The sequence below is a fragment of the Mustela nigripes genome, chromosome 5, assembly GCF_022355385.1.
Source record: "Mustela nigripes isolate SB6536 chromosome 5, MUSNIG.SB6536, whole genome shotgun sequence".
Taxonomy (NCBI): Eukaryota; Metazoa; Chordata; class Mammalia; order Carnivora; family Mustelidae; genus Mustela; species Mustela nigripes.
Window position 1 is genome coordinate 33498971 of NC_081561.1, and position 26511 is coordinate 33525481.

The following is a 26511-nucleotide window of genomic DNA, read 5'->3' on the forward strand; positions in this document are numbered from 1 at the left end:
ATTTTATTTATTTATGTGACAGATCACAAGTAGGCAGAGAAGCAGGTAGAGAGAGAGAGAGAGAGGAGGAAGCAGGCTCCCTGCTGAGCAGAGAGCCTGATGTGGGGCTCGATCCCAGGACCCTGAGATCATGACCTGAGCCGAAGGCAGAGGCTTAACCCACTGAGCCACCTAGGTGCCCTACTGAGCTTACATTTTTAATGGAAGGAAGCGAACATTCATGATAAATAGGCAAGTAACATAGCATAATAAAAAATTGTGAGTGTTACAGTGAAAAGTAAAGCAGGATGAAAGAGGTTTGCAGTTTTAGGGAAGAGTGGTGGGAGAGGCTCTCATTGAGAAGCAGTGTTTGTTTAAAAAAAAAAAACCAAAAAAACAAACTTGAAGGAGCAAGCTGTGTGGATGTCTGAGGGACAGGATGTTCAGACAGAGGGAGGAGACAGTCTTCTTTCTTGGTGGCCACTCAGGTGGAAGGGTAAATGAGTGCATGCCTGAACCTTTAGCCCAGTCTCCTGGTTTCTCCTTAGGCCTGTTCCCTTGATTCCCTGGTGCCATGAGGAAGCCTCGCCGGAAGTCGCGGCAGAATGCCGAGGGCCGGCGCTCCCCATCCCCCTACAGTCTGAAGTGCTCGCCTACTCGGGAAACCTTGACATATGCCCAGGCCCAGCGGATTGTCGAGGTGGACATTGATGGACGCCTGCATCGAATTAGCATCTATGACCCACTCAAGATCATCACAGAAGATGAGCTGACCGCCCAGGATATCACCGAATGCAACAGCAACAAGGAAAACAGTGAGCAACCTCAGTTCCCTGGCAAGTCCAAAAAACCTTCCTCCAAGGGCAAGAAAAAGGAGTCCTGTTCCAAGCATGCGTCCGGCACTTCCTTCCACCTCCCACAACCCAGCTTTCGCATGGTGGACTCAGGCAGCCAGCCAGAAGCCCCCCCGCTGCCTGCTGCCTATTACCGCTACATCGAGAAGCCACCCGAAGACCTGGATGCAGAGGTAGAGTATGACATGGATGAGGAGGACCTTGCCTGGCTGGACATGGTGAATGAGAAGCGGCGTGTAGATGGGCACAGTTTGGTGTCAGCAGACACCTTTGAGCTGCTGGTAGACCGGCTTGAGAAGGAGTCCTACTTGGAGAGTCGCAGCAGTGGGGCCCAGCAGTCGCTTATTGACGAAGATGCCTTTTGCTGTGTGTGTCTGGATGATGAATGCCACAACAGCAACGTCATTCTCTTCTGTGACATCTGCAACTTGGCTGTACACCAGGAGTGCTATGGTGTCCCCTACATCCCCGAGGGCCAGTGGCTCTGCCGCTGCTGCCTGCAGTCTCCCTCCCGGCCTGTGGATTGTGTCCTCTGCCCCAATAAGGGTGGCGCCTTCAAACAGACCAGCGATGGGCACTGGGCACACGTGGTGTGTGCCATCTGGATCCCTGAAGTCTGCTTTGCTAACACCGTGTTCCTGGAGCCCATTGAGGGCATCGACAACATCCCACCTGCCCGCTGGAAACTCACCTGCTATATCTGCAAGCAGAAGGGGCTGGGGGCAGCCATCCAGTGCCATAAGGTAAACTGCTACACAGCCTTCCATGTGACATGTGCACAGCGGGCTGGGCTCTTCATGAAGATCGAGCCCATGCGTGAGACCAGCCTCAACGGCACCATCTTCACAGTACGCAAGACTGCCTACTGTGAGGCCCATTCACCGCCAGGAGCTGCCACTGGAAGGAGGAAGGGGGACTCCCCTGGGAGCCTCAGTGAGACTGGGGATGAGGAAGGGCTGAAGGAAGGCTGTGGAGAGGAAGAAGAGAAGGAAGAGGTGGAAGAGGAGGAGGAAGATGAAGGCCAAGGTGGGGTGGGTGGCCCCCTCAAGGGGGTGCCCAAGAAGAACAAGATGACTTTGAAGCAGAAGATCAAGAAGGAGCCGGAGGAAGTGGGCCGAGATACGCCCTCCACTGTCCCCATGGTCACTGTCCCACAGATACCCTCTTATAGGTAAGCCTGCCCAGGAGGGCTCCCCGTGGACCGATGGTTTCTTTTTGGGCTGGTATTGGTCCTGAGCCAGGACCTCATTCCCCAAGCATGGTTGGTGAACGTTTGTTCTCTTCTGTGCTGTTAAATTTAGACTTCTCCTTTGGACCCTGGTTTGGTTTGTGGTTTTGATTATGCCCTGAGAGCAATGTGTTTCATTTGCTTCCAGGTGAGACAGTTAGTTGCTTAGAAACCCAGGTGAAGGGTGTCTTAAACAGTATTTTTCAACAGGTGCACAAGTGGTATTTGGGACAGGACAATTCTTCATTATTAGGACAGTCCTATACTTTCTCAATGTTTAGCATCTCTGATCTTTGTCTGTAAGTGCCATTTGCGTCCCCTCCCTCATTGCATGGGCTTTGTGACAAACTCAGACACTCCCCCACATATGTTACCAAAAACCCCTGTGGGGATAGGACTGAGAACCACTGTTTCAGGGGGTCAGTATGGATGTCTCTTGTTCGAAAGCTCTGTTCTAGGAATGATGGGGGCTTTATGTGAGGGGGTGGTGGTGTGGGGAAGACATGCTGTTTCTCTTCTTGAGAAGCTTTTAGATTTAGGGGAAACAGGCTCATTCGATTCAGCTGTATAGCTAATCCACCTTGCTCCCTACTGAGTCTATAGAGGGACCATTGTACCTATTTTTGACCATCAATGAAGTAGTTGTTGGAGGGCAGAAAAGCAAAAGACCAGAAAGATTTCCCAGTGGATGCTCATCTGAAGGGTGATATTCTTTAGAAAGTAAATAGTATTAGAACACGAAGGAATCTTGGAGATTATTGATCTAATGTAGTCCTTGCACCTTCTCCCATACCCCCAGATGAAGAAACTGCTGCCACAGGAGGTAAAGTTGTTCACTCCTTTATTCATTCAATGAGTTGTTTATTGAGCACTTACTATATGCCAAGTCCTGTTCAAAGGGCTGGAACCAGGTGGGAAGCATAGAACCTAACCACAGGCTGGGACTCATGATACCTCCAGGCTCTGTTCCTGTTGGCCTCTTTCTCTTGTTGAAAAGGATAGGGAGGAAAGTGTGCTAGAGGATAGCAGGGAATGAGTTGTTGTAAGGGGAGCACACACCCAGACTTGTCAGTCTGGGAAGGAGGCACAGTCGTGGAAAGAGAGTAGGAGGGGAGAGGCTCTTGTGGCAATCCATGGCTGGAGTTAGAATTCAGTCAACTGGAACCGTCTTTTAGTCACAGAGCTGTTTTTGGCTACACTCTTCCCTGTTGTTGAGCTGGTCCGTGCTTAGTAACATCCTTAGGGTGGCTGTGTCCTGCGACTAGACTTTTTTTTTTTTTTTTTTTTTTGGTTGTTGTGTGTGCTCTGATAGATGTATCTTGCAGGGGCCAGCACAGCACGCTGGCTAAGAAAAACTAGACAGACCTGCTTTGAATGCTCCTGTTATTACCTGTGTGACCTTTGGCAGGTTACTTTTTTAAGCCTTATTTCTTTGTAAATGAGTCTCATAGGGTTGTTGTGAGAAATAAATGAGATGGTATAAGTAAAGCACTTAGCACAGTGCCTGGTAAATAGTAAGCGCTCAATAAACGGTGGCTACTGCTGCTGCTGCTGTTTTATTATTCTTTTCCCTACCTGCACAGATGCTGTGGGAACCCTCCATGGCCAAGAGGTTGTAGAGGGAGGGGACTGCCTGCATCTGGGCAGGTGTGCTTGGCATGGGCATTGGTGGGGGATCTGTTCTCTGGGGAAAGGCCTAGGCCTTGATTTCATAAGCTTGGCTTTGGGGCAGGAATGTCTGACTGTGGAAAGGTACAGGGCCTGGGTGAGCAATACCCAGCCCACCATACCCATCCTTAGCTTCTACTTTCTTGTTTAGCCACACTTACCTTCCTCTCAGTGGAGTGAGATGAAGAGAAAAAGTGGAGGAAACCCAACAGGGGCACAGAGGCCTTGCTTCCTCTGTGGAGAGCCAACTTTGGGACACAGGATGCTATAGCAGAGAGATCATCGATTCACATCTCATCCAGCTCCTTCAGCTTCCTAGCTGCATTAGTGACTTTGACAGTTCATCCAGCCTCTGTTCCTAAGCTGCCTTTCCATCTTTTGTTACTGTGAGACTAATGTTACCAATCTTACAACAGGGCTAGTAGGATAAAGATTACAGGCTCTCATTAACTCCTGCCCCTTTCACTCCCACCTCTCCCACCCCGCCCCCACCGCTGCCCCACGTATTATTGGCTTAAATCCTGACCTTATGACCTCTATTGGGTTAGTTTAGCCAGCTAAGTTTGCAGATTCTCCATCCTCTTATCCAGTATTTTTTTTTTTCTTTTCGTTCAAAATTAGACCTTTTTAAGCTGCTGAGATCTTTCATGAAAAACCAGAGGTCAGACAGCTCCAAGATGTTGCATCTGAGCTCAGAAAGCAGTAGCCTGGTGTACTTCTAGTAGTTTCCCTTCCAGCTTGCCTGTGGATTATTCCCTGATCTGGGGGAACCCTCAGCCACAGGGCAGAGGAAGTAGTGACCACATTGCCCACGGTTTACTTAAGTCCCTGCTCTCTTTTGCTGCCTTTATCAAGAGTTCAGGGCACAGGCCTGTTTCTCAGGATCCAGGACCGTAGGAAACAGGATTCCTGGAAAAGTGTTCTTTTGGAGAATCAGGACTATAAGGTAGGAGATGGAAAATCAAGTGATACATCTATCTCATGCTGAATCTGAGCTGCTTAACTTTGCTGTCTTTTTTTAAGCCTTTCTCTGAGGTGAGGCATTTGGCCACTTTATTCTTCCTTTATATATAAGGTTTAGAAATGAAACGGGGTTTAAAAGGAGGCTGTAATCAGGGTTGCCCACTGACCTTGTCTTTCACTTCCCTGTGCCTCTACTCAAGGTTGAACAAGATCTGTAGTGGTCTCTCCTTTCAGAGGAAAAACCAATTCATACAGCGGCTTCACAACTACTGGCTACTGAAGCGGCAGGCACGGAATGGCGTCCCTCTCATCCGGCGCCTGCACTCCCACCTGCAGTCCCAAAGAAACGCCGAGCAGGTAGGTGAAGTGATCGAAGGGGTAGAAGAGGTGGAGTGTGAAGAAGGAGGAGGGCTGGTTGGGGCACCCTCCCTGAGCCCTCTGCAGAGCCTTTGCCTGTAGGCGGTCACCCCTCCAGGTGGCATCTCCCAGGCATGACCTCCAGCATGTAGAGTTCTTGGGCCCAGACAGCATCTCCTTCTAGATGGGGAAGGCTTGACTTTGAAGCAAATTCTAGGGGAGAGTAGAGAGCAAGCCCAGCTTTCCATAGATATAGGGAAAACTTCATAGACGTGGCAGAAAGGAAGAAGTGGGTTGAATGAGGGCCAGGCAGTCGGGTTGCATGAATTAGGACAAGGAGTACTTTCCTTAAGACACTATACTGACATCTGCCAAAAAATGTTTTGTAGAAAACACATGAATATGCCATCTAAATTGTTGCACAGAGCCTGGCCAGTTGTGGTAGCTTTTTAGCTACAGAGCTCCTGCACGTTTAGCATTTACTGAATTGGTTGGAGACCTCCTGTTTTTTTTTTTTTCTTGTTTTGTTTTTCAACCATCTTTAGTTCTTTTTCTATTTTCACTTGCTCCATTGCTTCTGCCTTCTAATATTTCCACACCACCACCCCAGAGATGAAGCAGTCTTTTATGTGACTCTTATGCCCTCTGAGTTCTATTTGCTTGCGCTTTTGTCTTTTTTACCTAAAGTCCTGAAGTGCAAGTCTGCACTCCTTGAAGTGGTCTGCCTGCTCCTCTGTAGGCTCTCCTAGAACATCAGGCACCTCCTTCCAGCCCAGCAAGCCGTACCTCACATTCTCACCATATTGGCCATTGTGCTGCATTTGACATCATGGAATCATGGATCACCTCGTCTTAGAGCTTCTCTGTGACCCCATTTCCCTCCTCCTCCATGTGGCTGGCTGCACCTTGTGTTGACCCGACTTTTTACTCCTCTGTAATAACATTCCCAGGGGCTCTACTGGCTCCCCATTTGCTGGGAGAGCTCCTATACTCTCAATAGTTATAAGGAAGTGTGGCAATAGCTCCATGTTTCTTGTCTTGTCCTCATTCCTTTTTTCTGATCTCAGTCCCTCTGGGGCAGGAGCCCCACAGATGTCCACGTAGATACTGTTTCCTAGAATTCAGTTATTGGAAGCTGAATTCATTATCATCCTTCCTCTTGGTAAATGTATTTTTCCTTTTTTTTTTTTTTTAAGATTTATTAAGAGAGAGAGAGCAAGGGGAGGGGCAGAGGGAGAGAATCCTCAAGGAGACTCCCCACTGAGTGTGGAGCTTAACATGGGGCTCTATCCCAGGAGACCATAACCTGAGCTGAAATCAAGAGCCCGATGCTTAACTGACTGGGCCATCCAGAGGCCCCTCCCCATTATTGACATGGATCCTTCCCTCTCCTAACCTCTGGCATTCCCCATCTTGGAGTTAATTTTGATTTTTCCTCCACAACAAGCCACAGTCAATCAGCTCTTATGCTGTTTTGGGAGGAGTTTATCAGTATATGGTCCTTTGTCCCCATGCTACAGCTCCTCTGCTCACCCATGCCCTTTACCCCCTTAATTTCAGAAATAGCTTTCTAGGGAGTCTTCCACCTCTAATTCTTTCTTTGCTGTGCGATGGATACTGTCTTACACACCATTTTCCAGTATATTCTTTTTCCAGAATATATTCCCCTTTCTGGGCAGGCCACATCCAGGTGCTTTGCTGGAGTTGAGGCTTCTTACCAGCTGAATTCCTAGATATTCCTTGGCTTTTGTGGTTCTCTAGCTGTTCTGCTCTGGCCAGGCTATTTTTTTCATCAAGCAAAGAATCACTAATTCTGCCTTCATACTTCTTCCCTGTGGTCTTGGTTTTGTTCCCTTATGTCCATCACCATATGAAACCCTAGTAAGATTGCTTCTATGGTTAGCCTTCCCTGGCCCTCTCCAACACACTCAGATCCTCTCTATTTTATATCCTCTCAGCATTTTATATTCAGTGTATCTCTTGAGTTTTTATTATGTTTATACTGCTGTGCCCTTGTGTGTCAAACCCTGTGCCTCTTCTTCCGCCAACTCTACTGTAACCTCTTCTAGGGTAGGAATCATGATTTTTGGTGCTGGTGGTATTTTAAGGTATGTTCAAGTTAGTTAGTACAAGCTTGTAGTAAGAACTTCACTTTGTTTTCTAGCCAAGTGGCAGCTCTAGGGTGAAATTCTTTCAGTTCAAGGTGTCTGTTAGTTTCCTTCTGAAACTCTTTCTAGCCCCAAGGGGCACAGCTGCCCCCTGGCATCCTTAGGAGGCAGGGAAGCAGTCCCAGCTCTCACTCCAGCCGTGGTTATTTTGGGGCAGTTAAGAAATGTTGCTGCAAGTCTGGGGGAACTCAGGAGGGAGTCATGGGGCAGAGAGGGGGCAGAAGGGTTCTCGGGAACGTGGCTCAACCAGGGTGCAGGGCCCTTCCCTCTCGAGACCCTGAGAGGCTGGAACACTGAGAGGACTCCGGGCATGAAGCGGGTCTCCAGCTCCACCTTCCTTTCCCTTCCTTCCTGCAGCGAGAGCAAGATGAGAAGACGAGTGCAGTAAAGGAAGAGCTAAAATACTGGCAGAAGCTCCGTCATGACTTGGAGCGGGCACGGCTGCTGATTGAGCTGATTCGCAAAAGAGAGAAGCTCAAGCGGGAACAGGTGGGGAAGAGCTGCCAGCCTCAGGTCTTTTGTTCAAGATCTCTTTCTCCCACTATCAGTGTGACATCAGGAGAGCCAGGAACCTCTGCCTGGTGTCCACTTCCTCCCTTTCCCGCTCAGCACTGGATGCTCCAAGGCCTGCTAGTCTGTACTGGGTATGATGCTGCACATGGCTTCTAACCATGGGGATTCAGCATCTAGTGGCCTCACGCAGAGGCTTATTATATTATCTGGAGTTTCTGACTCAGAAAATCTCAGACAGAGTCTGATCTTGAGTATTTTTGAAAAGCTTCTCAGGCCATTCTGATGGGCATCACTGCTGGCCTGGGAGCTTCCAAGGGTTTTCACTTGGCCCTTAAAACATTTATGGTCTTGGGGGCACCTGGGTGGCTCAGTGGGTTAAGCCGCTGCCTTCGGCTCAGGTCATGATCTCAGGGTCCTGGGATCGAGTCCCGCATCGGGCTCTCTGCTGAGCAGAGAGCCTGCTTTCCTCTCTCTCTCTCTCTGCCTGCCTCTCTGCCTACTTGTGCTTTCTCTCTGTCAAATAAATAAAATAAAAATCTTTATAAAAAACAAAAAACAAAAAACATTTATGGTCTTGATTAATTGAAATTTTCCAACCTTTAGACAAGGAGGGTCTGAGCATCTAAGCATGGGGAACGTTGAGGCAGGTAGTGTAACGCAGGGGTTAGGAATATGAGCTGTGCCACCAGATGATCTGAGTTTAAGTCCTGGTTCTGTCACTTAGTGCTCATGTGACATTGGTAAGTTGCTTAATCTCTTTATACCTCAGTTTCCTTGACTGTAAAATGGGGGGAATAATAGAACCCATGTCCTAAGGTTGTGAAGAGGAGATATATCAGTATGTATAAAGAGCTTAGAACAGTGCCTGGCACATCATAGGGGCTATTGAAGTGTCAGCTGGTGTCCTCCTCATCATTATCGATCGTCTTTGCCTCTCTGAAGTGTCCACTGGCACACTCTGCACATGGCAGAGAGTAAATACTATTAATTGAATGAATGACAAGCCAAAACTGTTCTATTCAGTCTAGGCATAGCAGCTGTTACTTGTATGCTTCAGAGGCCCGGGTTAAAGATGTTCCTTTCTTTCTTTGTCCAAACCTTCCTTCACTGTTCAGCCCCAGCACAAGCCCTTCTCTCAGAGGCTACAGGCTTCTGAGAGACTGGGCAGCTCTTGCTGTACCTAGCATGTGTGGGTGGCTTGGAGGGCATCTCAGGACTTCTCCATGGATTCAAACTGCGTGTGCCATCTCAGGCCTGGTCCCACAGCTGAGCTTTGCTTCTTGCCTCCAGTTCAGGGAAGTAAAAGGGAAAAGGAAGCAGACAGGCCTGTTTTGATGTCACCAGGAAGAAGGAACATTTCATAGCCTAATCCATGGCTTCCCAACCTTGTAATGTTAGGGCATACATAGAAAATCTCATTTGTGCAACATACTACTATAAATGCACAAGGCTGCTGCTCCCTGAGGAGGGAATCCTCCAGGCCCTTGTTATCCCCAGCCAACCCAGATGCCCCAAGGGCCAGTGGGATCGATACCTCAGCATACTAAGTGAGAATTCTGGCCCAGGTCGCATTTTAAATCATCAGTGTGCTCTTTTGATGAAGTCAGACCTGGCTTTAAATCCTTTCTTGTCGGTTAGTGACTTCTTGTCCTCCTCTTTCCAAACCTCAGTTTCCATATTTGTAAAATGGGGATAATAGCCATTTCTCCCTCAGGGTTATTGTGATGATAAACTGAGGTAATCTAGAGAGGCAGCATGGCATAGTAGTCAGGAGCACACACTGGAATCAGACTGTCTGGGACTGAATCCGGACTCTGCCCATTATTGGCTGTGTAGCTCAGGCCAGTTACTCTTGCTGTGCTCCAGTTGCTTCTTTGTAAAATGCCTCATCTGTACCTACCTCATTATATTATATAAAATGCTTGTATTTATATAAAATATCATATAAAATGTTTAGAATGTTACTTGGCATTTAAGAAGGACTATGAAAGTGTTAACATATTATTGGAAGTTTTTGGTATAGTGCTTGATACATAGGTGCTTGATACAACAGCCACAAAGTGGTAGCTGTTGGTCATTATTTCTGGGCCAAGGGCTGGGTGATTGCTCCTCATATACTGGTCAGTTTACGTCCTTTGAAAATTTGTTGTACATGATTGGCGAAAGTTAAGTTATCAAGAAGTTGTTGGGTGCCTCTCAGCAAGGGATATCCTGATCTCTTTCCACCTTCTCCACAGGTCAAGGTCCAGCAGGCTGCCATGGAGCTAGAGCTGATGCCCTTCAACGTGCTGCTGAGGACCACACTGGACTTGCTGCAGGAGAAGGATCCAGCTCACATCTTTGCCGAACCTGTCAACCTGAGTGAGGCAAGTTCCCTCACACTTCCCGAGCAGTGAGCCCCTCCTGAATCGGAAGCAGGGTCTGAGTAGGCCAGAAACGGGTTGGGCCATAGGGTGGACAAAACCTGGGGGTTTCCGGCAAAGCTAGTAGACTTGCCCAGGGTGAGGGGTCAGGAAGCCAGGGGGAACCAGGGCCCTGGGGCTCTGCCTGAGCCAGCGTGCCAAACCAGAAAATGGGGAGGCAAGAGTACCGGTGAAGGGTGCATCTGTTTGGCTAGTAAATGGTTATTGTAATTGTACAGGTTTTATATGTTTAGGTTCCAGATTACCTGGAATTCATATCCAAGCCAATGGATTTTTCTACTATGAGACGGAAGCTGGAATCTCACCTGTACCGCACCTTGGAGGAGTTTGAGGAGGACTTTAACCTTATAGTTACCAACTGCATGAAGTATAATGCTAAAGACACAATTTTCCACCGAGCAGCTGTCCGCCTGCGGGACCTGGGAGGGGCCATTTTGCGGCATGCCCGGCGGCAGGCAGAGAACATCGGCTATGACCCCGAGAGGGGTACCCACTTGCCTGAGTCACCCAAATTGGAGGACTTTTACCGCTTCTCCTGGGAAGACGGTGAGAAGCCTGGATGGGTGGGGAGAAGAGGGACCAGGAGGAGGCACAGGGATGGAGCCCAGAGAGCCAGGGATCAGGGTGGACCTTGGAGCTATATAGGGTAGACATGAGGAGGAGAGCTGAGAGTAGGCACAGGCTGAGATAAACCTGCTTGTGGCTGCAGTAGTTCCAGGAGTTAAAGTTTAACTAATTTACCAAGTATTTCTTGAGTGGCAGGAAAGGAAATCAGGTACTTGCTGTCTGTTTGAAAAGCTAAATCCTTACGAGGGATCTTCCTCTTCTGGATGCCCTCCCTGTGGCTTTCGAGCATGGAGCAGGGAGAGTGCAATGCTAGTGTATGCCTGGCTCTTTCAGAGGAGTGGAGGTAGAGGAGCAGGAAAACGGAATTGCTTCTGAGCCCTGCATTCTGCCTGTCCCTGCTCTCTGCTTCTCGGTGGCAGAAGCCAGTCACAGGCTGGGGGATTGCCAAGCTACCTCGTGCCTGCTCCACGGAGCCTGTAATTATGATGTGAACTGCTTCCTGCAGATGTTTCCCAGATTCTGACCTTGTCCCTGTGGCTGCCCTCTGGGTGGTGGTGATACCAGGGCCAAGGCCTCACAGTGACACTGCTAGAAGCCACTGGCCCAAGCATTCCAGGAGAATATTTTGCATCCGAAGGATTCAGTCCCTTCCCTTTGCCCTGGGCTGGGCAGGTCCTTCAGCCCCTTCTGTCCTCCCTTCTCCCTGGCAGTGGACAACATCCTCATCCCAGAGAACCGGGCCCATTTGTCCCCGGAGGTGCAGCTGAAGGAGCTGCTGGAGAAATTGGACCTGGTGAGCGCCATGCGGTCCAGTGGGGCCCGGACCCGCCGCGTCCGCCTACTGCGCAGGGAGATCAATGCCCTTCGGCAGAAGCTGGCGCAGCCACCACCACCACCACAGCCACCATCACTGAACAAGACTGTGTCCAATGGGGAGCTGCCAGCAGGGCCCCAGGGGGATGTGGCTGTGCTGGAGCAGGCCCCACAGGAGGAGCCAGAAGACGATGGGGACAGAGGTGAGAGACGGGTGCAGTCAGGGGGTTGGAGGCCTATGTAACGGAGTAAGGGTTGAGCTGAAATCCCATAGTGGAAGCATCCTTCCCTGAGCTTAGGTCTGACCCTTGTGGGCAAGCAAAAACTGTTGGAGGGGTCACACTTCCATGTATATCCAGGGATGATATCCAAAATATGTAATAATCAGTAGAGACCAAAAGTCAGCAGAGTGGATGTTGGCTGTTGTTTTGGAGTGTGTTCTTGGGGACCACTGACGGGGATGTTAAATTGCTAGATTGTGGACAGGTTTGGGGAGTTTCAGAGACTGGGGCCCAGCAGGTCTTCACTAACCAGTAAGAAAGCATTATAGTGTTTTGTACCTGATATGACTGTATTGCACATAATAGTTAAATATTAGCTCACCTTGAGCCATCATGCAAATAGGCTCTTAGAACAGATTAAGTTGTGGGGTAGGAGAATAGAAAAGGAAGAAAGACCCTAAAGATGGTCTGGCTTCTTGAGCTACCTCATGGCTTTGACCCCAGCTGGCCAAGTCTATAGACCTATCCCAAGCAGAAAGGCCAGGTTGCAAAAGACGTCCGGAGTCTTTTCTCACCAGTCTCACCAGTCATAAAGCTGAGCTGCTTTCCATCCTTCCCCTTCATTGGGGACAAAATTGTACTCCTCATACAGGTCCTCAGAGCTGAGCCTACAGCTTGGGGGGATGATCTGTCATCCACACAGCCTAGAAGGGTTCGGTTATCTCCAGAGCTTAAGGGGTCAAATTGCAAGAAATGGTCCATTTTATTTTAGGTTGACCAAGAATAAGGACATGGCTGGGAGGTCCCATTTAGCAGTCACTCTTTCTGGTTCTTTAGGTGGCAGTCAGCATGCCACTTGTATCGCACTCCTGGGCTATGGCAGTGCAGCCTAGTGACTGGCCAGAAGAGCTTTTCCCAGTGAGTTTCAAAACAAAATTCCCAGGCCTCTCTTCTCAAAGAGTCAGATGAAGGAAGTCTGGGCTGTGGCTTGAAAGTTGTAATTTTTAAAAGTTTCACAGTGGCAAAAGACCAGACATGTTTGGGAACCACTGATTTAACTTACTTGCTCTAATTTTTCCACATTTGTAAACTTATTCTTTCTGTTTGTACTACTTGCTTTACTTGGGTGATAGGAGACAAAATACATTGGCAGAAGGGAAAACACTTGAGTCGAATGCGCATTGTGTACTTCTAATCTGTAAAGCTGAACTTGCCTGAGGATCGAAGCCAGCTGGCTTTCAGTTTTCTCAGGTGTGGAGTAATGGTTTGTAACACTCATTTCATCAGATTCACCTGGTAAAGCTTTTTAAAAAAATATCCCATAGTTAGAGATATAGTTTCAGTTGGTCTGGGATAGGACCTCGACACTGGAATTTTTAAGAAACTGCCTAGGTGATTCTAATACACATGGTTTAGAATCATTAATGTAGATAAAGCTTAATTCTACATTCTCTTTGCCTCAGACAAGGAGACCTGGCATATGCGTCAAGATTTGTAATAGCCCATGCCTTTGGTTCTTGGTCATCAGTGTCAGTATCTGGCTTGTAGGGGCAGACTTTTTCTAAAATGTTCAAGCAGGTTCTCTTTTTGTCTAACAGATGACTCCAAACTGCCTCCCCCACCAACCCTGGAGCCCACTGGGCCTGCTCCTTCCTTGTCTGAGCAAGACTCGCCTCCAGATCCCCCTACTCTGAAACCCATAAATGATAGCAAACCTCCAAGCCGATTCCTAAAGCCCAAAAAGGTGGAAGAAGATGAGCTCTTGGAAAAATCCCCTCTGCAGATTGGGAGTGAGCCCTTGCAACGCTTGCTCAGTGACAATGGCATCAACAGAGTATCTCTGATGGCCCCTGATGCCCCTGCTGGTGCCCCACTCAGTGGTGTGGGCCGCCGCACCTCAGTCCTCTTCAAGAAGGCCAAGAATGGGGTTAAGCTACAGAGGAGCCCAGATAGGGCCCTGGAGAATGGCGAGGACCACGGTGCAGTGGGCTCTCCTGCCTCTCCGGCCAGCATCGATGATGAACAGCACTCCCGGAAACGGCCAAGGAGCAGGAGCTGTAGTGAGAGCGAAGGGGAGAGATCCCCCCGACTGGAAGAGGAGACAGGTGACCACACTGGTGACTTCTCTACTTCTCATCTGCTTTCTTGCTTTGTCTTGCCAGCCAGCACCCCCCCCACACACACACCACCAGTTGGCTGCCTCCCTCATGGTCCCTGTGGACCCAATAGAAGCATTGAGGGTCCGTAGTTTACATTTGGGCCTGGCGCATGAGTAGGGGCCTGGAGGAAAAGGCTTTGAGAAAGTAATTTGAGACGGCCAGATTGTGTCTGGGACCCTCTTTGGCCCTGAAGGGAATGCAAATCTATATGCCATAAAGTAGTTCCTACCTTCACTTTAGTTTATTCATTCATCAGATAATTCTGTGAGGCATTATCTTAGGCATAGGGGGAAAATCAGTGAGCAAAAGGTGAAAATCTCCCTTGTAAGGGAGAAAGACTAAAAGCAAATGAGTAGATTGTATTTTCCATTAGAAACTGTGGCAAAAAGTCCAGCAGGAAAGGGGAATGGGGGCTGTTGGGGTGGTATTAGAGAGGATGGCCCGGGGAAGCCCGAGTTGAGGACATTTGAGTAAAGATTTGAAGGAGTTGGAGGCATAAGCCATTTGGGTGTCTGGGGGAAGAACACTTCAAAAAGATAGGCTAGCAAGTGCACAGGCCTTGGAGGTGGAAGTGCCTGCGTGCCTGGGCCAGTGAGGAAGCCAGTGCGGTTGCAGCAGCTTTAGCCAGGGTGTGGGTGGAGATGGGGCTCCAGGGCTGGCTAATGGGGGCTCTGTCACTAAAGAGTCCTTACTATACATCCAGCACAAGCTGGTTACGGGGTCATACAGTAAGTCAGACTGAGTTCCAGCTCTAGAAGAGTCCACAGTCCGGGGGGAGACCAGATGGTGTCCTGAGGTGCACAGATGTTAGAAGGACCATACGTGGTTGTGTGTTGGGGACACCACTGCTGGAGGCAGGCAGGGACTAGGAGCTAGAGGACTTGGGCTTCACGAGGGGGCGGGGCCTGAGCTGGTCCTGTGGGAAGAAGGCAGAATATCGGGGAATAGGTGGAGCCAAGGGCTCAGGCCCATGTGCATGGGAACAAGGACAGAGTGCCTGTGAGGGACAGTTTGAAGAGGGGCTTCTTGGAGCACCAGGAGCCAAGGCTGGATGGGTGAGGAGGGCCTGGAGGTGCAGACAGTGTTGTGCAGTCTCAGTGGGATGGGGGAGGGCAGCTTGCTTGGTGGGAGGGGCCCGCTCTGGGCTTTTGCTTTTTGTGTTGTTCTCATCCTTTTATGTGGTGGCTTTGGGCTGTGTGGCCAGTATATGCTTTTTGTCTTCCCACTTAACACTTTGTTTCTAGCAATACCTTCCCTTCCCCGTCAATAGATTAGTATATGGAACCAAGAGTGAGGCCTGGAGTTAGGCAGACCAGGGTTCAAGTCCCATCTTCTGACCAGTTGTATAGGTTTGGGCAGATGAATTAACCTTTCAGACTTATTTCTTATTTCTAGTAGGAGGCTCTAAGAATTGGAAATAGACTGTGTGAAGTACTTGGCACGCAGCAGTCGATGGTCGCAGTTACCGCGGTCGTCTCCGCTCTGTGAGGAGCAGCCAAACAGCACTGAGAGGGCTGTGCACTAAAAATGAAAAATCCCACTATTGGGAAATAGGTCTGGGTGTCAGGCTCATCCAACCCGAGAGGGCCTACTCTACTGCTTGGGAACCTGCTAGAATCCGTTCATTCCCCAGCATCGCAGAGGCCTGGCACCCAGGAATATTTCTGTACAACTTTAGTGGAGTCTCCCAAAAATAGGTGTTGATCTTTGGCAGTCAAGGCAGCTGAGACGCAGCTGGCTTCGTGATTTAAACAGAAGCTGTAACATCATAGAGGCAGAGTCAGGTTAGAGTCCAGATATCTTGGCTCAGGCACCTGCTTTTCCAGGTGTAGCTTGTACTCACAGTTCTCTGGCCAAGGTGTCTGACCGAGAGCTCTCGAGCTCTTGGCTCAGCTTCCAGACTCCTAGGACTCTGGAATGTGATTAGGAATCAGGGACTAGAGAGGAGAGTTGGAAGCCTTGGCAGCTCATGAGCCTCATGCCCCTGGGATGACCAGACAGCCTTCATTTCCTCCAAAGGGCCCCTTTCTATAAACAGACTTCTCTCATTCATACCTAGTACTGTCCTCTTTAAGTAAGAAGGTATTATTTTCAGAAATGGAGAAGAAGAGGTAAAGAGGAAAAGGGCCGTGTATTTCAGAGCCCAGTCCAGGACCTAGGGAACTCTTGACTCCCAGGCCAGCAAGGTCAGGTCTCCTTTAGAGGTGCTCAAGTCCCCTATCCTCAGCTCTGACCAGCTCTGCTAGGTATCTTGGGGTGGGACTGACATAGCCACTACCCTTCCCCAACCTCCCCTGACACCATCCCAAAAGAATGAAGCTAGCTGTTGCCAGCTGTGTGATAGATAGGGTGTGTGAGTGTTTATCTGAAGAGGCAAGGTGGGTGGGCTCCCCAAGAGGCAGAGGAGACTCCCTGATAATTGAGACTTGAAATTAGAAGCAGATCCAGGGACTTAGGAGCCAGCTGGAGTAGGGAAGTCTTGGTATTTCCTTTTGTAGCCAACTGACAGTAACTGGTGTGAACTGTGTGCTGTGTTTCCCTTAAACCAGAGGGATGGGAAGGAAAATGCAGTGTCTGCTCATTGCCCTAGTCAACATTTCCCCCAAATCTTCACTGGGTTCTTTCCACCACCCAAGACCTATCTCCCATGTGGGAAGAACAGCCACCCTCTTCCACCTGAGCCCTCCTGAGTCCTCACTGAGCCCTCCTGAGGCAGCTGCCTCACACACCAGCATGGGTCAGGGGAAGGGGGTTTCCGAGTTGAGGCTTATTCTGTGTCCTTGGCAGGCGTGACCAACGGCTTTGGAAAACACACTGAAAGCGGGTCTGACTCCGAGTGTAGTTTGGGTCTCAGTGGCGGACTGGCATTTGAAGCTTGCAGGTAAGAACAGTTGTTCCCAAATCTTTGTTGGCAGCTCTGCCACCTCCCCCTTTATTCTCTGTTCAGCTACAGATGGAACCTCCTCCTGCTTATCTAAGATTTTTCTTCCCCCACTCCTGCTATTTCCTGAGGCCTCTGGTCCATAGCACTGGTAGCTCCTAGGAAATGGGGATAACCCTTGCCTCTTAGGCTGATCCGACTGGGAGGGGAGGAGTGGCGCTGATGCTTTGCAGGGTTTGTGGAGCTGAATTTGGCTCCAGAGGGCAGGGACAGCCAAATCTCTTTTGCCCAGCGAAGTTAACATTTGAGCCAATCCCCCACCTTCCCTGCTGGGCCACTCTGATAACCCAGTTACAGACACGGTTTTGCCCTTTGCCTTTTGGGGTATCGTAGCAAAGGCATCTTGAGAGGTGTGGTGGGCAAATAAGAAATGAGCAGATAGGAAGTTTGGAATAGCCATTTATTCAAAGGTCCCAGCTCTACTGCCATCCTCGAGTTGGGAACGGATGGGTTTCTTTTTCCATTCTTTTACCAGAAGGGAGGCTTTCTGAGACCAGAACATTAAAGTTCCTTCCAAGTCCAAGAGTTTATTGGATCCCTACACTCTATTATGGGTGCTCTGCCAGACACTATGGAGAGTGGGATTATTGGAAATGGGAGACCCTCAGTGCCACAGAGGAGAAACAAGTTGTCCTGAAAGCGAACTCATGGTCCCCCATCATGGCCATTGAATGGATCCTGGCTTCAGAGTAGGGGAGGAAAGGTCCCAGGGCAGCACTAAAAGACTCTACGTCCAGGTTTGAAGTGCTTCTAAGGCAGGTTGAGTGTGTGTTTTGTTAGTATTCACTCTACTGTGGCTACTGGGCTTCTGGGGGCAGGGGCCATGTGTGGCTGTGGGAGGACCCCTGCCATGGTATGTGGTTCCTTTGAGCTTTCCCTCCCACCAAGCCTCAGAATCACCCTAGCTTTCTTTTTCCGTGGCCTCTAGAGATGTAGGGGCAATAGATGGGAAGAAACACAGTATTAGGCATAGAGGAGGCAGAGCTTTCAAAATCTTATAAGATGTTTTCACCTTGGTCCTGGGTTGGAATTCCTGAGTCCTTTCAAAGATAATGATGCCTGGAAACCCAGTTCATCGGCATAAGGTAGGAGTAGCTTAACAAACTATCCCCTCTTAGCCCTTGACTAAGGTTGGAAGGTGTGTTGGACCCTTTGCTCCATGAAGGGCTCTCGTCCCAGCCATGAACCACAGGAAGGGAGCCAGGCCAACCTCTGGTTAGCCTGCTGATTGGGCCGTGTGTTTGCTTTTGTGTAGAACTCTATTCCATGCCACCAGTTTCTCTAGAGCCCTGCTTAGTGTGGGAACAATGCCCTTGGAAGGCATTTCCTCTTTAAGTCAGTGGGACTCTGGAATTTCACAGTTTAAAATAGGAGGTTCAGGACTCCCAACTGTAAGATTTTTTTTTTCCTTTTTCTTTCTTTCCTTTTTTACTCCCTACACTGTGGTGATAAGTACATAAAGGAAGATTTTACTTACTTTTTTTTTTTTAAGTTTTATTTATTTGAGGGAGAGAATATGCACACATAGAGGGTAGGGGCAGAAGGAGAGAGAGAGAGAGAAACTTTAGCAGACTCTGTGTTGACCACGGAGCCCGATGTGGGACTTGATCTTGAGACCCTGAGACCATAAACTGAGCAGAAACCAAGAGTCAGCTGCTCAACTGAGCCACCCATTTACCCTTTTAGTTACTAATTACTGGAATCATATAATCCCAGAAGTAGAAAAAACCTTGAAAGAACCTGTGTTCACTAATCCTATTCCCTTGCCCACCTATGCTGGGGTTTATCTTTCCTGATGATATTCTGAGCCCGACTGGGGCTGTGCCTTCTATGGGTCACTTACTCAATTATTAATAATTGAGCACCTATTTCAAGCCAGGCATTGTTCTAAGTACTGATAAGATGTGTTCTAATGGAGCTTATCTTTTAGAAGGGACAGATGAATGTTAGACCAGTAAACAAAGTAATTATAGATTGGGTTGGCTGCTTAGATCTACGTAACTTGGGAAGAGGGCTGAAATGCAGGCCAGGTTGAGTCACTTGTGCTTTTCTATGAAATAGGAATACACGGACCTAGTTTTGTTGTATCTTCTTTTATTGAGCTCTTCCTCCTCAGAGCTCAGCTCATCATTTGATAGTACACAACATTAGTAGTTTATAATATTTAAAGTGAGAAATTAAAATTTACTGCCCTTCATATAATAGTATTTGTTATATAACTACCATCTGTCATTTGTTGAGTACTGGGTATGTGAGTGCCCTGTGTATTAATGCAGTAGATCCTCACAGCAGCCCATGGGGACACCAGCCTCAGAGAGGGTAGGTAACTTGCTCAACGTCATAGAACGCATGAATAGAAGAGCCAGGTTCTGAACCCAGGTAGTCGGCTCCAGAGTTTTTCTCTTAACCTCTCTGTTGTGGCCTCTTTTGTCACATTTGAAGATGTCTCCCCAGATCCATGGTAGGAACTTTGAGAGGCCTCAGAGTCTGTAAGCCCAGTGGCAGATTTTTATAGGGTGAGTGGGAACTGAATCCGAAATGTAAACCGGGTGTTAATTTTTTTTTTTTTTCCTAAACAGGTTCTAATTTTGACTAGCAGGAAAAAAAGCTACCAACCTGCCAGTTACTGAAGGATTAGGATTCATTGGGTTCTGGTTGTGCAAGGTTTTCTGAATAAGACTATAATATGAAAACTTAAAAAAGAAAAAAGGCTATAATAAAGTCAGCTTTGATTCAGTTAAACAGGAGTACCCTACTCTCTCCAGCCAGTCCTGACGCCGGCATCCTTTTATCCCATCAGGGGTGTCCTAAGCATTTCTACTCTTCTGCAGATTGGTGCCCCATCTTTTAAGCATTTCTTTTTTGTTGAAAAAATTATAGGAGTGATGTTTCTCACTGTTTAGATGGGAACAAACCCTGGCTACATCATGCCCAGAGGCTTACAACTATGGTGTACGTTAGAATTGCATTGAGAGCTATTTAAAAATATAGGTGCTTGGGTGGGTTCCACGTATACCATTATTCTGATATTACCATTCCCATTTTTGCTTTAGTACCTTATAGTCTTTGTCTAATATATATATATTTTACTTCTTTGCAGTAACCATATGGGAAAAAATTGGTCTTATTTGTTTAAAAAAAAATCCATCTCTGTCTAAGAAAAACTTCACACACAAAGTGGAAGTGAGAAGTGGATTTTTTTTTTTTTTCAATTAAAAAATGTCTTTTCTAGTTAAGGAAGTAAGACGTGTCCTTTATAGGAAGTTTGGGAAAGAGGCACATTTTTGTACCTCAAAAATAAATTATTTTCTAAAGAAGCAGCATGAACCATAGAGTAAAAGAATTCTGGACAGATGTAAGACTGGCCCTTCTCGTGACTAGGCTGCTTAAACCTTGGAAGGATTGACAAGTGCCTGGATTGACCTTTCTTCTGGGTGAAGGCCAAGGTTCCTGGGCAAGGAAGCAGGCATCTCTATCCAGAGCCCTTCCACACGGATGAAGTGGTCCCTCAAAGCCTCATAGGAACTTTGTGGTTGGAAGCATATCGTGGGTTAGTGCAAGTTATTAGGGGAAGGTGAGAAACTATTCTCCTTGAAGGGTTTTTGTAGCTCCCCTCCTCTCAGGCATAGGAGAGCAGCAGTGGATGTATTAGTCATTGAAATTGCTCATTTTGCTCCCTCTGCCTTCTTGGTCTATATGCAGTGGTCTGACGCCCCCCAAACGCAGCCGTGGGAAACCAGCCCTATCTCGTGTCCCCTTCCTGGAAGGTGTAAATGGAGATTCTGACTACAGCAGCTCAGGTGAGGAGCAGTGTACTGGTGGATCTGGGGAGGCGGGGTAGGCCTTCCAAAGAACCAGCTCTGTGGGCTGCAGCCAGACCCGTAGCTCCTAAAACCCTTGGGCATGGGCATGGAGATGTCTCTCCCTCCCAGGCCATCCAGGCCATTCAAACTCTTTTTCTTTTTTGAACTTCATCCTAAATTTGAATAGTAATATATGCCCATGATAACAAAAATGAAAAAGGTACAGAAGGCTGCATAATGAAAAACCAGGGGTCCTTTCCTTAGAACAACCACTGCTAGCAGTTTCTTTTGTGTCTCCCTAGATGAAATTTATATAAGCCAAGACCTTTGCATATATTTAGGAGAGTGCATAGAGAAGCTAATATACATGTGTTCCTCTAAACCGTGCCTTTTTTCAGTTAATAATATATCTTGGAGATGCTTCTGTGCTTTTTATTGGCTACCTGATGTCCCATTATCTAGGAGTGCCAGTCTTTCACGGATGGGCATGTAGATTGTTTTCACTTCTTTATTATAATCAGTGAGCAACTTGTACACAGATCATTTTGCATCGCTGGGGAGCACGCACTTCTGTAGAGAAGTGGAGCTACTGTATGTGAGAGAAGTATGTACTTGTAGTTTCCAGAGACATTGCCAGTCTGCCCTCACTGGAGCGATCAGTGACAGCCTGGATTACTGAATCTCACACATTGCCCTGAGATTTCATGCGATCCAGTGCTTCCAGCTACATCCTCATGAGACATTCTATTCCGGCTGGTCCAAACAGTGACATACATGGACCGAGGGATTCAAGAACAGGACAAGGCAGGGCCAAAGGAGAGGGCTGGTTGGTGCTCAGGTGGAGTGGGGACAGGGCGGGCTGTTCTCCGAGTCCATCTCTGTGCAGCCCTCCTGTGCGGCGGGGCGGTGCACTCTGGATGCCCCGTGAAGCTTCCATATAACACACAGGCGTCAGGGCCTCTCTTCTTTCCTTTTCCCAACCGCTTTACTTTTCCTTAGCATCAGTTTCTTTCTCATACGTGTGTTGAGGAATGCATGCCTGTGTATTTCACTGTTGTCTGACTGTCAGCGCCCAGAAAGCAGGGCTCATGTCTAGATGAATTGGATCAGCATCTAACACAAAACTGGCAGCGGATTGGCACCTACATTGTGATTCTGGTAGTGACATTTTACTCTTATTTTTAAAACCATATACTTATAAAATGATGCCAAAGGAAATTTAAAAATTTCGACCCTCTGATGTCCCATCATCACCTTAACACAGTTGTCTTCATTTCTTTCTGTGGCCTTCTGTTTATTTTAGGCACATTTTTAACAAAATGTTAATCCAGAACATTTCATTTTCTGCATTTTTCAACGTTCTCTCATACTTTTTTCATGTTGACATGATCTTTATTTATCTCATATTAGTGGAACAACGTATCTTCCAATCAGTGCATTATAGTTTACTTAACTCTTTTATTGTTAGACTTTTGGTTATTTCCAACTTTAAACATTATACATAATGTAGTAAATGTGTATTTTTGTTCAAAATCCTTTTATTCATTTTTAAAGTTATTTTTCTTTGAATACATTCTCACAGAAGGAATATACTGAAGCAGATGATTCATACTTTTTTTTAATGGCTCTTGAGACATACCGCCAAATTATGTGTATTTTTTAAGATTTATTTATTTTTAGAGAGAGTGAAAAGAAGAGAGAAAGTGCATACATGCAAGCAGGGGGAGGGGCGGAGGGAGAGAATCTCAAGCAGACTCCTCCTCGGCATGAAGCCTGACACAGGGCTCAGTCTGGACCCTGAGATCATGACCAGAGCAAGAATCAGGAGTCAGATGCTTAATCGACTGAGCCACCTACGTGCCCCCTGCCAAATTATATTCTTAAGGATTAGACTGGTCTGGAGTTTCTTCAACAGTGTGTGATTGTACCAGTTTCCCCACAGCCTTCCTCTTTAGTATTAGATTTTATCCTTTTGTTGTTACTGCTTTTGACCCAGTGCATAAAAAGCAATACCTTGGCGTGTTTGAGTGGTTCAGTCTGTTAAGCGGTTGCCTTCAGCCCAGGTTATGATCCTGGGGTCCTGGGATCAAGCTCTGTGTCCAGCTCTCTGCTCAGCAGGGAGAGTGCTTCCCCTTTCTCTCTGCACACCCCCTCCCTGGCTCATGTCCTCTCTTTCTCTCTCTCTCTCTCAAATAAATAAGTCTTTAAAAAAGAAACAATACCTCATTATTAGTAGTACATTTTTAAAAAAATTATAAATGAGGGTGGTAATATTCTTTAGGAATATAATTTCCATTCTGGAGAAGTCTGGAGCCTTTTCCTTGATTGTGCTTGGTCACCTTGAGTTCTCAGTTTCTAGCTGTGGGGAGGGGAAGGGAGGTTCCTCTTTTTGTTCAGGAGCATTTGTGAAGTCCATCCAAGTGTGCTGGTGCATTGGGTGTAGAACAGAGTAAGCTGGAAAGATGTGGTGCTGCCCTGAGCGGGACACCATCTAAGGTTCTGAGAAAAGCATGTCCATGAGGGACCTGCAGACCTGCTAGGCTCTGCCGAGTCCTGTGTATCCAGGTGATGTGGGTGGCCAGGTGTGGCCCTGTCAGGAAAGAACTCATTTATTAGCAAGTGGTTTTCCTGGGATGTCTGTCCCAGGCTTCTTTTTCCATGAAGCCTCTATTGGGAGGCTCACCACGCAGGGAGGCCCAGAGAGCAGGTTGTGGTTTTGTCAAGTTGCATTGTCATTCTTCTTCCTGGGGTCCTGGTGATGAAGCAGTCATATTTTTCCAAGGAATACCATCCTAGGGTTCTAGTCCAGAGGTCAGCAGACTAACATATTGCCTGTTTTTTTGTAGGGCCTGCAGGCTAAAATGGTTTTTACATTTTTAAATGATTGAAAAGAAAATCAAAAGAAGAATGATATTTTGTAACACATGAAAATTGCATGAAATTCAAATTTCAGTGCCTAAAAATAAAATTTTATGGGGACACAGCCATATTCATTCCTTTACAGAATATCTGTGGCTGTTTTCATGCTGCAACAATAGAGTTGAGTAGTTGCAACAGAGGCCCTGTGGACTGTAAAACCTAAAATATTTATCATTTGGCCCTTTACAAAACAAGTTTGCCGACCTCTGGTCTAGTCGTAAGAACTAAGGAAAGGCCAGGGAAGAGGAAGGGTGGAGGGGATGTGACTGACTCATTCCTGGGTTGCCCCAGTCAAATGGAGGCCACAGGCAGGCCTCCTGGGCACCATTCCAAGTCCCCTTTGGGTGCTGTCTCCTCCCCTCCCCCACCCCCAGGCAGAAGCCTCCTGATGCCCTTTGAAGACCGCGGAGACCTGGAGCCCCTGGAGCTGGTGTGGGCCAAGTGCCGAGGCTATCCCTCCTACCCTGCCTTGGTGAGTCTGCCCCAGACACCACTCTCTTCCCTCCCCTGGGCTGTTCTGGCCCCTGTCTTGCCTTGGGGGCTTATCTGATTGGATCAAGCCAGCAGAGTACGGTGGGCGTCAGGGTGCCTTTAGCCACAGAAGAGAGGGAGGTTTTACCCCAGTCTGGGTGGGTCAACCCATCAAGGACCCTAGCTTGGAGCACTCAAAATAGGGTAAAAGTATGAAGACAGAGACTTGGGCTCATAAGGATTTAATAGCATTTATTTATTTGCTTATACATAAAAGTAATGTATGCTTGTTGTAGAGAATTTATTAAATATTTGTCATGCAAATTCTTGAAATACTGAGGAAGGTATGGTTTTTCTCATGTTGTGGGGAAGAAAATTGAGGGTCTGTCTGTTGCCTGTGGTCATCTAGCTATTAAATAGCAGGGTTGGAATTTGAGCCCAAGGCTCAACATGTGTGATGGCAAAGCCTGTGTTCTGAGCCACTAAGTTCAAAATCACCCATAATCTCATCTGTTCGGAGATTACCTCCTGGTGTATAGCCACTCAGCTTTTTTAAAAAATGCATAAATATGAGATCATACTCTGTTTAACCTCCCTTTCACTTAACAGTGTACCGTGAACACGCATGTCTTGTGCCATTAAACATTCTTTATCAACATCACTTTAATGACTGCATTATCCTCAGTTGTATGCATGCACCTTATTTAACCATTCTGTAGTTGGTCATTTAGGTTGTTTAGAGTTTTTCACTATGACAAATAGCTGGCAGTAAACATGACTATAATTTTACTTTGTGCACATCATGATGATTTCTGTACAGTGAATTCTTGGAGGTGCCTTCTTGGGGCAAGGTCTCTGCAAAATTCTGATACAAATTGCCAAACTGGCCTTTAGAAAGTTAGTTTCAGTGTCTACTCCCACCAGTAGTTGCTAAAATTTCTCATTTTTTCCATAGTAGCAGTAGCTAAAAATTCCATTTTTATCACCTTGATTGTTATTTCTTAGAGCTCCCTCTGTACTGGGGAGGTAATGTCCATCTGGCGCTGGAAGATAGTGATTCTAAACCTTTGGGGCATGCCAGAATCATGGAGGAATTTTTTAAACAATACGGATACTGAGGCCCCATCTCAGAACGACCCAGTGAGAATAAGGCCAAACTAAGCAATGAATAGTTTCTTAATTTTAATTTAATTTAATTTTATTAGAGAGCAGCACGAGATGGGTTGGGGGAGAGGGAGAGAGAGAATCTTAGGCTCCATACTCAGTGTGGAGCCTCATATGGGGCTTGATCTCACGACCCCAAGATGATGACTTGAGCTGAAATCAAGAGTTAGGTGCCTAACTGACTGAGCCACCAGATGCCTCTAGCTATAAATATTTTTTTAAAAACCTTTCCAGATGATCTGTAATCAGGATTGTGAACTACCCTGCCCACTGCTTGCATCTATACATGGTTCTGGGCTTCTCATGGTTCTTTCGGGTCTAATAGCGGCTTCTTAAGGTCACGAAGGCGGAAACTCTGACCCTTTTGGGCTGGAGGAAGCTACAGCTCTCAGAGGTTGTACAACTTGCTGGGGCCATACTGGAATGCCTTTTGCCTACCTCACTCCCCCTATAATGGCAGGTGGGGGGATCCACGCAGTGATCCAACTGCTGAGGAGTTTTGGGCCTGGAGTCTGTGCCCTGTTGTCACTGAGACCCCAGCATAGTTGCTGAGGAAGTGCTTAAAGCTGTACAAGTTTGATACTCGTTTTTTTAAGTCTCACAGTGCAAAAACAAACAACAACAACAGAAGTCTAAAACTGGTCTCTTTTTTTCCCTTTTCAGTTATCTTCTTTATCATAACATTTTCTTTCATGATTAAATAAATTCAGCCACCACCTGAGAAAACCCACCACTTGAACACAGCCTGTGTTTTTATTTTGGTTTACGCTCTCCCAGTTCTCCTGTGCATTCTTAAATGTGTACTTGTGTCCATAATGAATATATGGTTTTCGAATGGGTTTTTTTGGCTCTTGTTTTTTTTAAAAAAAAAGTCTTTTTCTATAAAATAATGTGCCTGTACTATAGAAGTTTTGGAAAAGTAGCAGGAACCCCACCGTTCTAGCATGTCAGCTGTAAGCGTTTTGCATCATGTCTTGTCTCTGTTTATGTAGTAAGGCTCTAATAATAATGTATGTAGACGTTTATCAGATAATGCGTTAAAGTGTATCACAAGCCATGTTGTTTTACATCTGCATAACATTTGAGCGAATGGTCCATCATGTGTTATTTTGGGACATATTTGCCTGTATCTTCTTTAAAAAGGGAGGAGAGCTCTCCTTGAGGGGCGACTTACCCACCTTGCTTCTGCCCGGAGCAGGGGTGGGGGGTGGCATTTTTCACCATCTGCCCACTCTCCTCCCTCCCTTTCCAAGGCAGGAACCAGCATGGCTTAGTGAAGAGTGGCCCCCGCTATCTTCTT

At 47.2% G+C, this 26511-nt stretch overlaps 1 protein-coding gene across 4 annotated transcripts in view; it reads left to right on the forward strand.

Moving 5' to 3' along the window:
• The window catches only part of BRPF3 (bromodomain and PHD finger containing 3), a 35287-nt gene that overhangs the window by 3555 nt on the left and 5221 nt on the right, over positions 1-26511 (forward strand). Inside the window, exons 2-11 of one of the 4 annotated variants that reach the window (XM_059400137.1) lie at positions 528-2004; positions 4893-5049; positions 7575-7706; positions 9968-10096; positions 10387-10699; positions 11431-11736; positions 13353-13859; positions 16701-16794; positions 20557-20654; positions 23955-24042. In XM_059400137.1, coding sequence (XP_059256120.1) covers positions 554-2004; positions 4893-5049; positions 7575-7706; positions 9968-10096; positions 10387-10699; positions 11431-11736; positions 13353-13859; positions 16701-16794; positions 20557-20654; positions 23955-23965 — 3198 coding nt within the window. In that variant the 5' untranslated portion in view covers positions 528-553 and the 3' untranslated portion in view covers positions 23966-24042. Of the gene's footprint in view, positions 1-527; positions 2005-4892; positions 5050-7574; positions 7707-9967; positions 10097-10386; positions 10700-11430; positions 11737-13352; positions 13860-16700; positions 16795-20556; positions 20655-23950; positions 24049-26511 lie in introns of those variants that run through there. The other 3 variants (XM_059400133.1, XM_059400136.1, XM_059400135.1) reach the window with 3 other exon arrangements.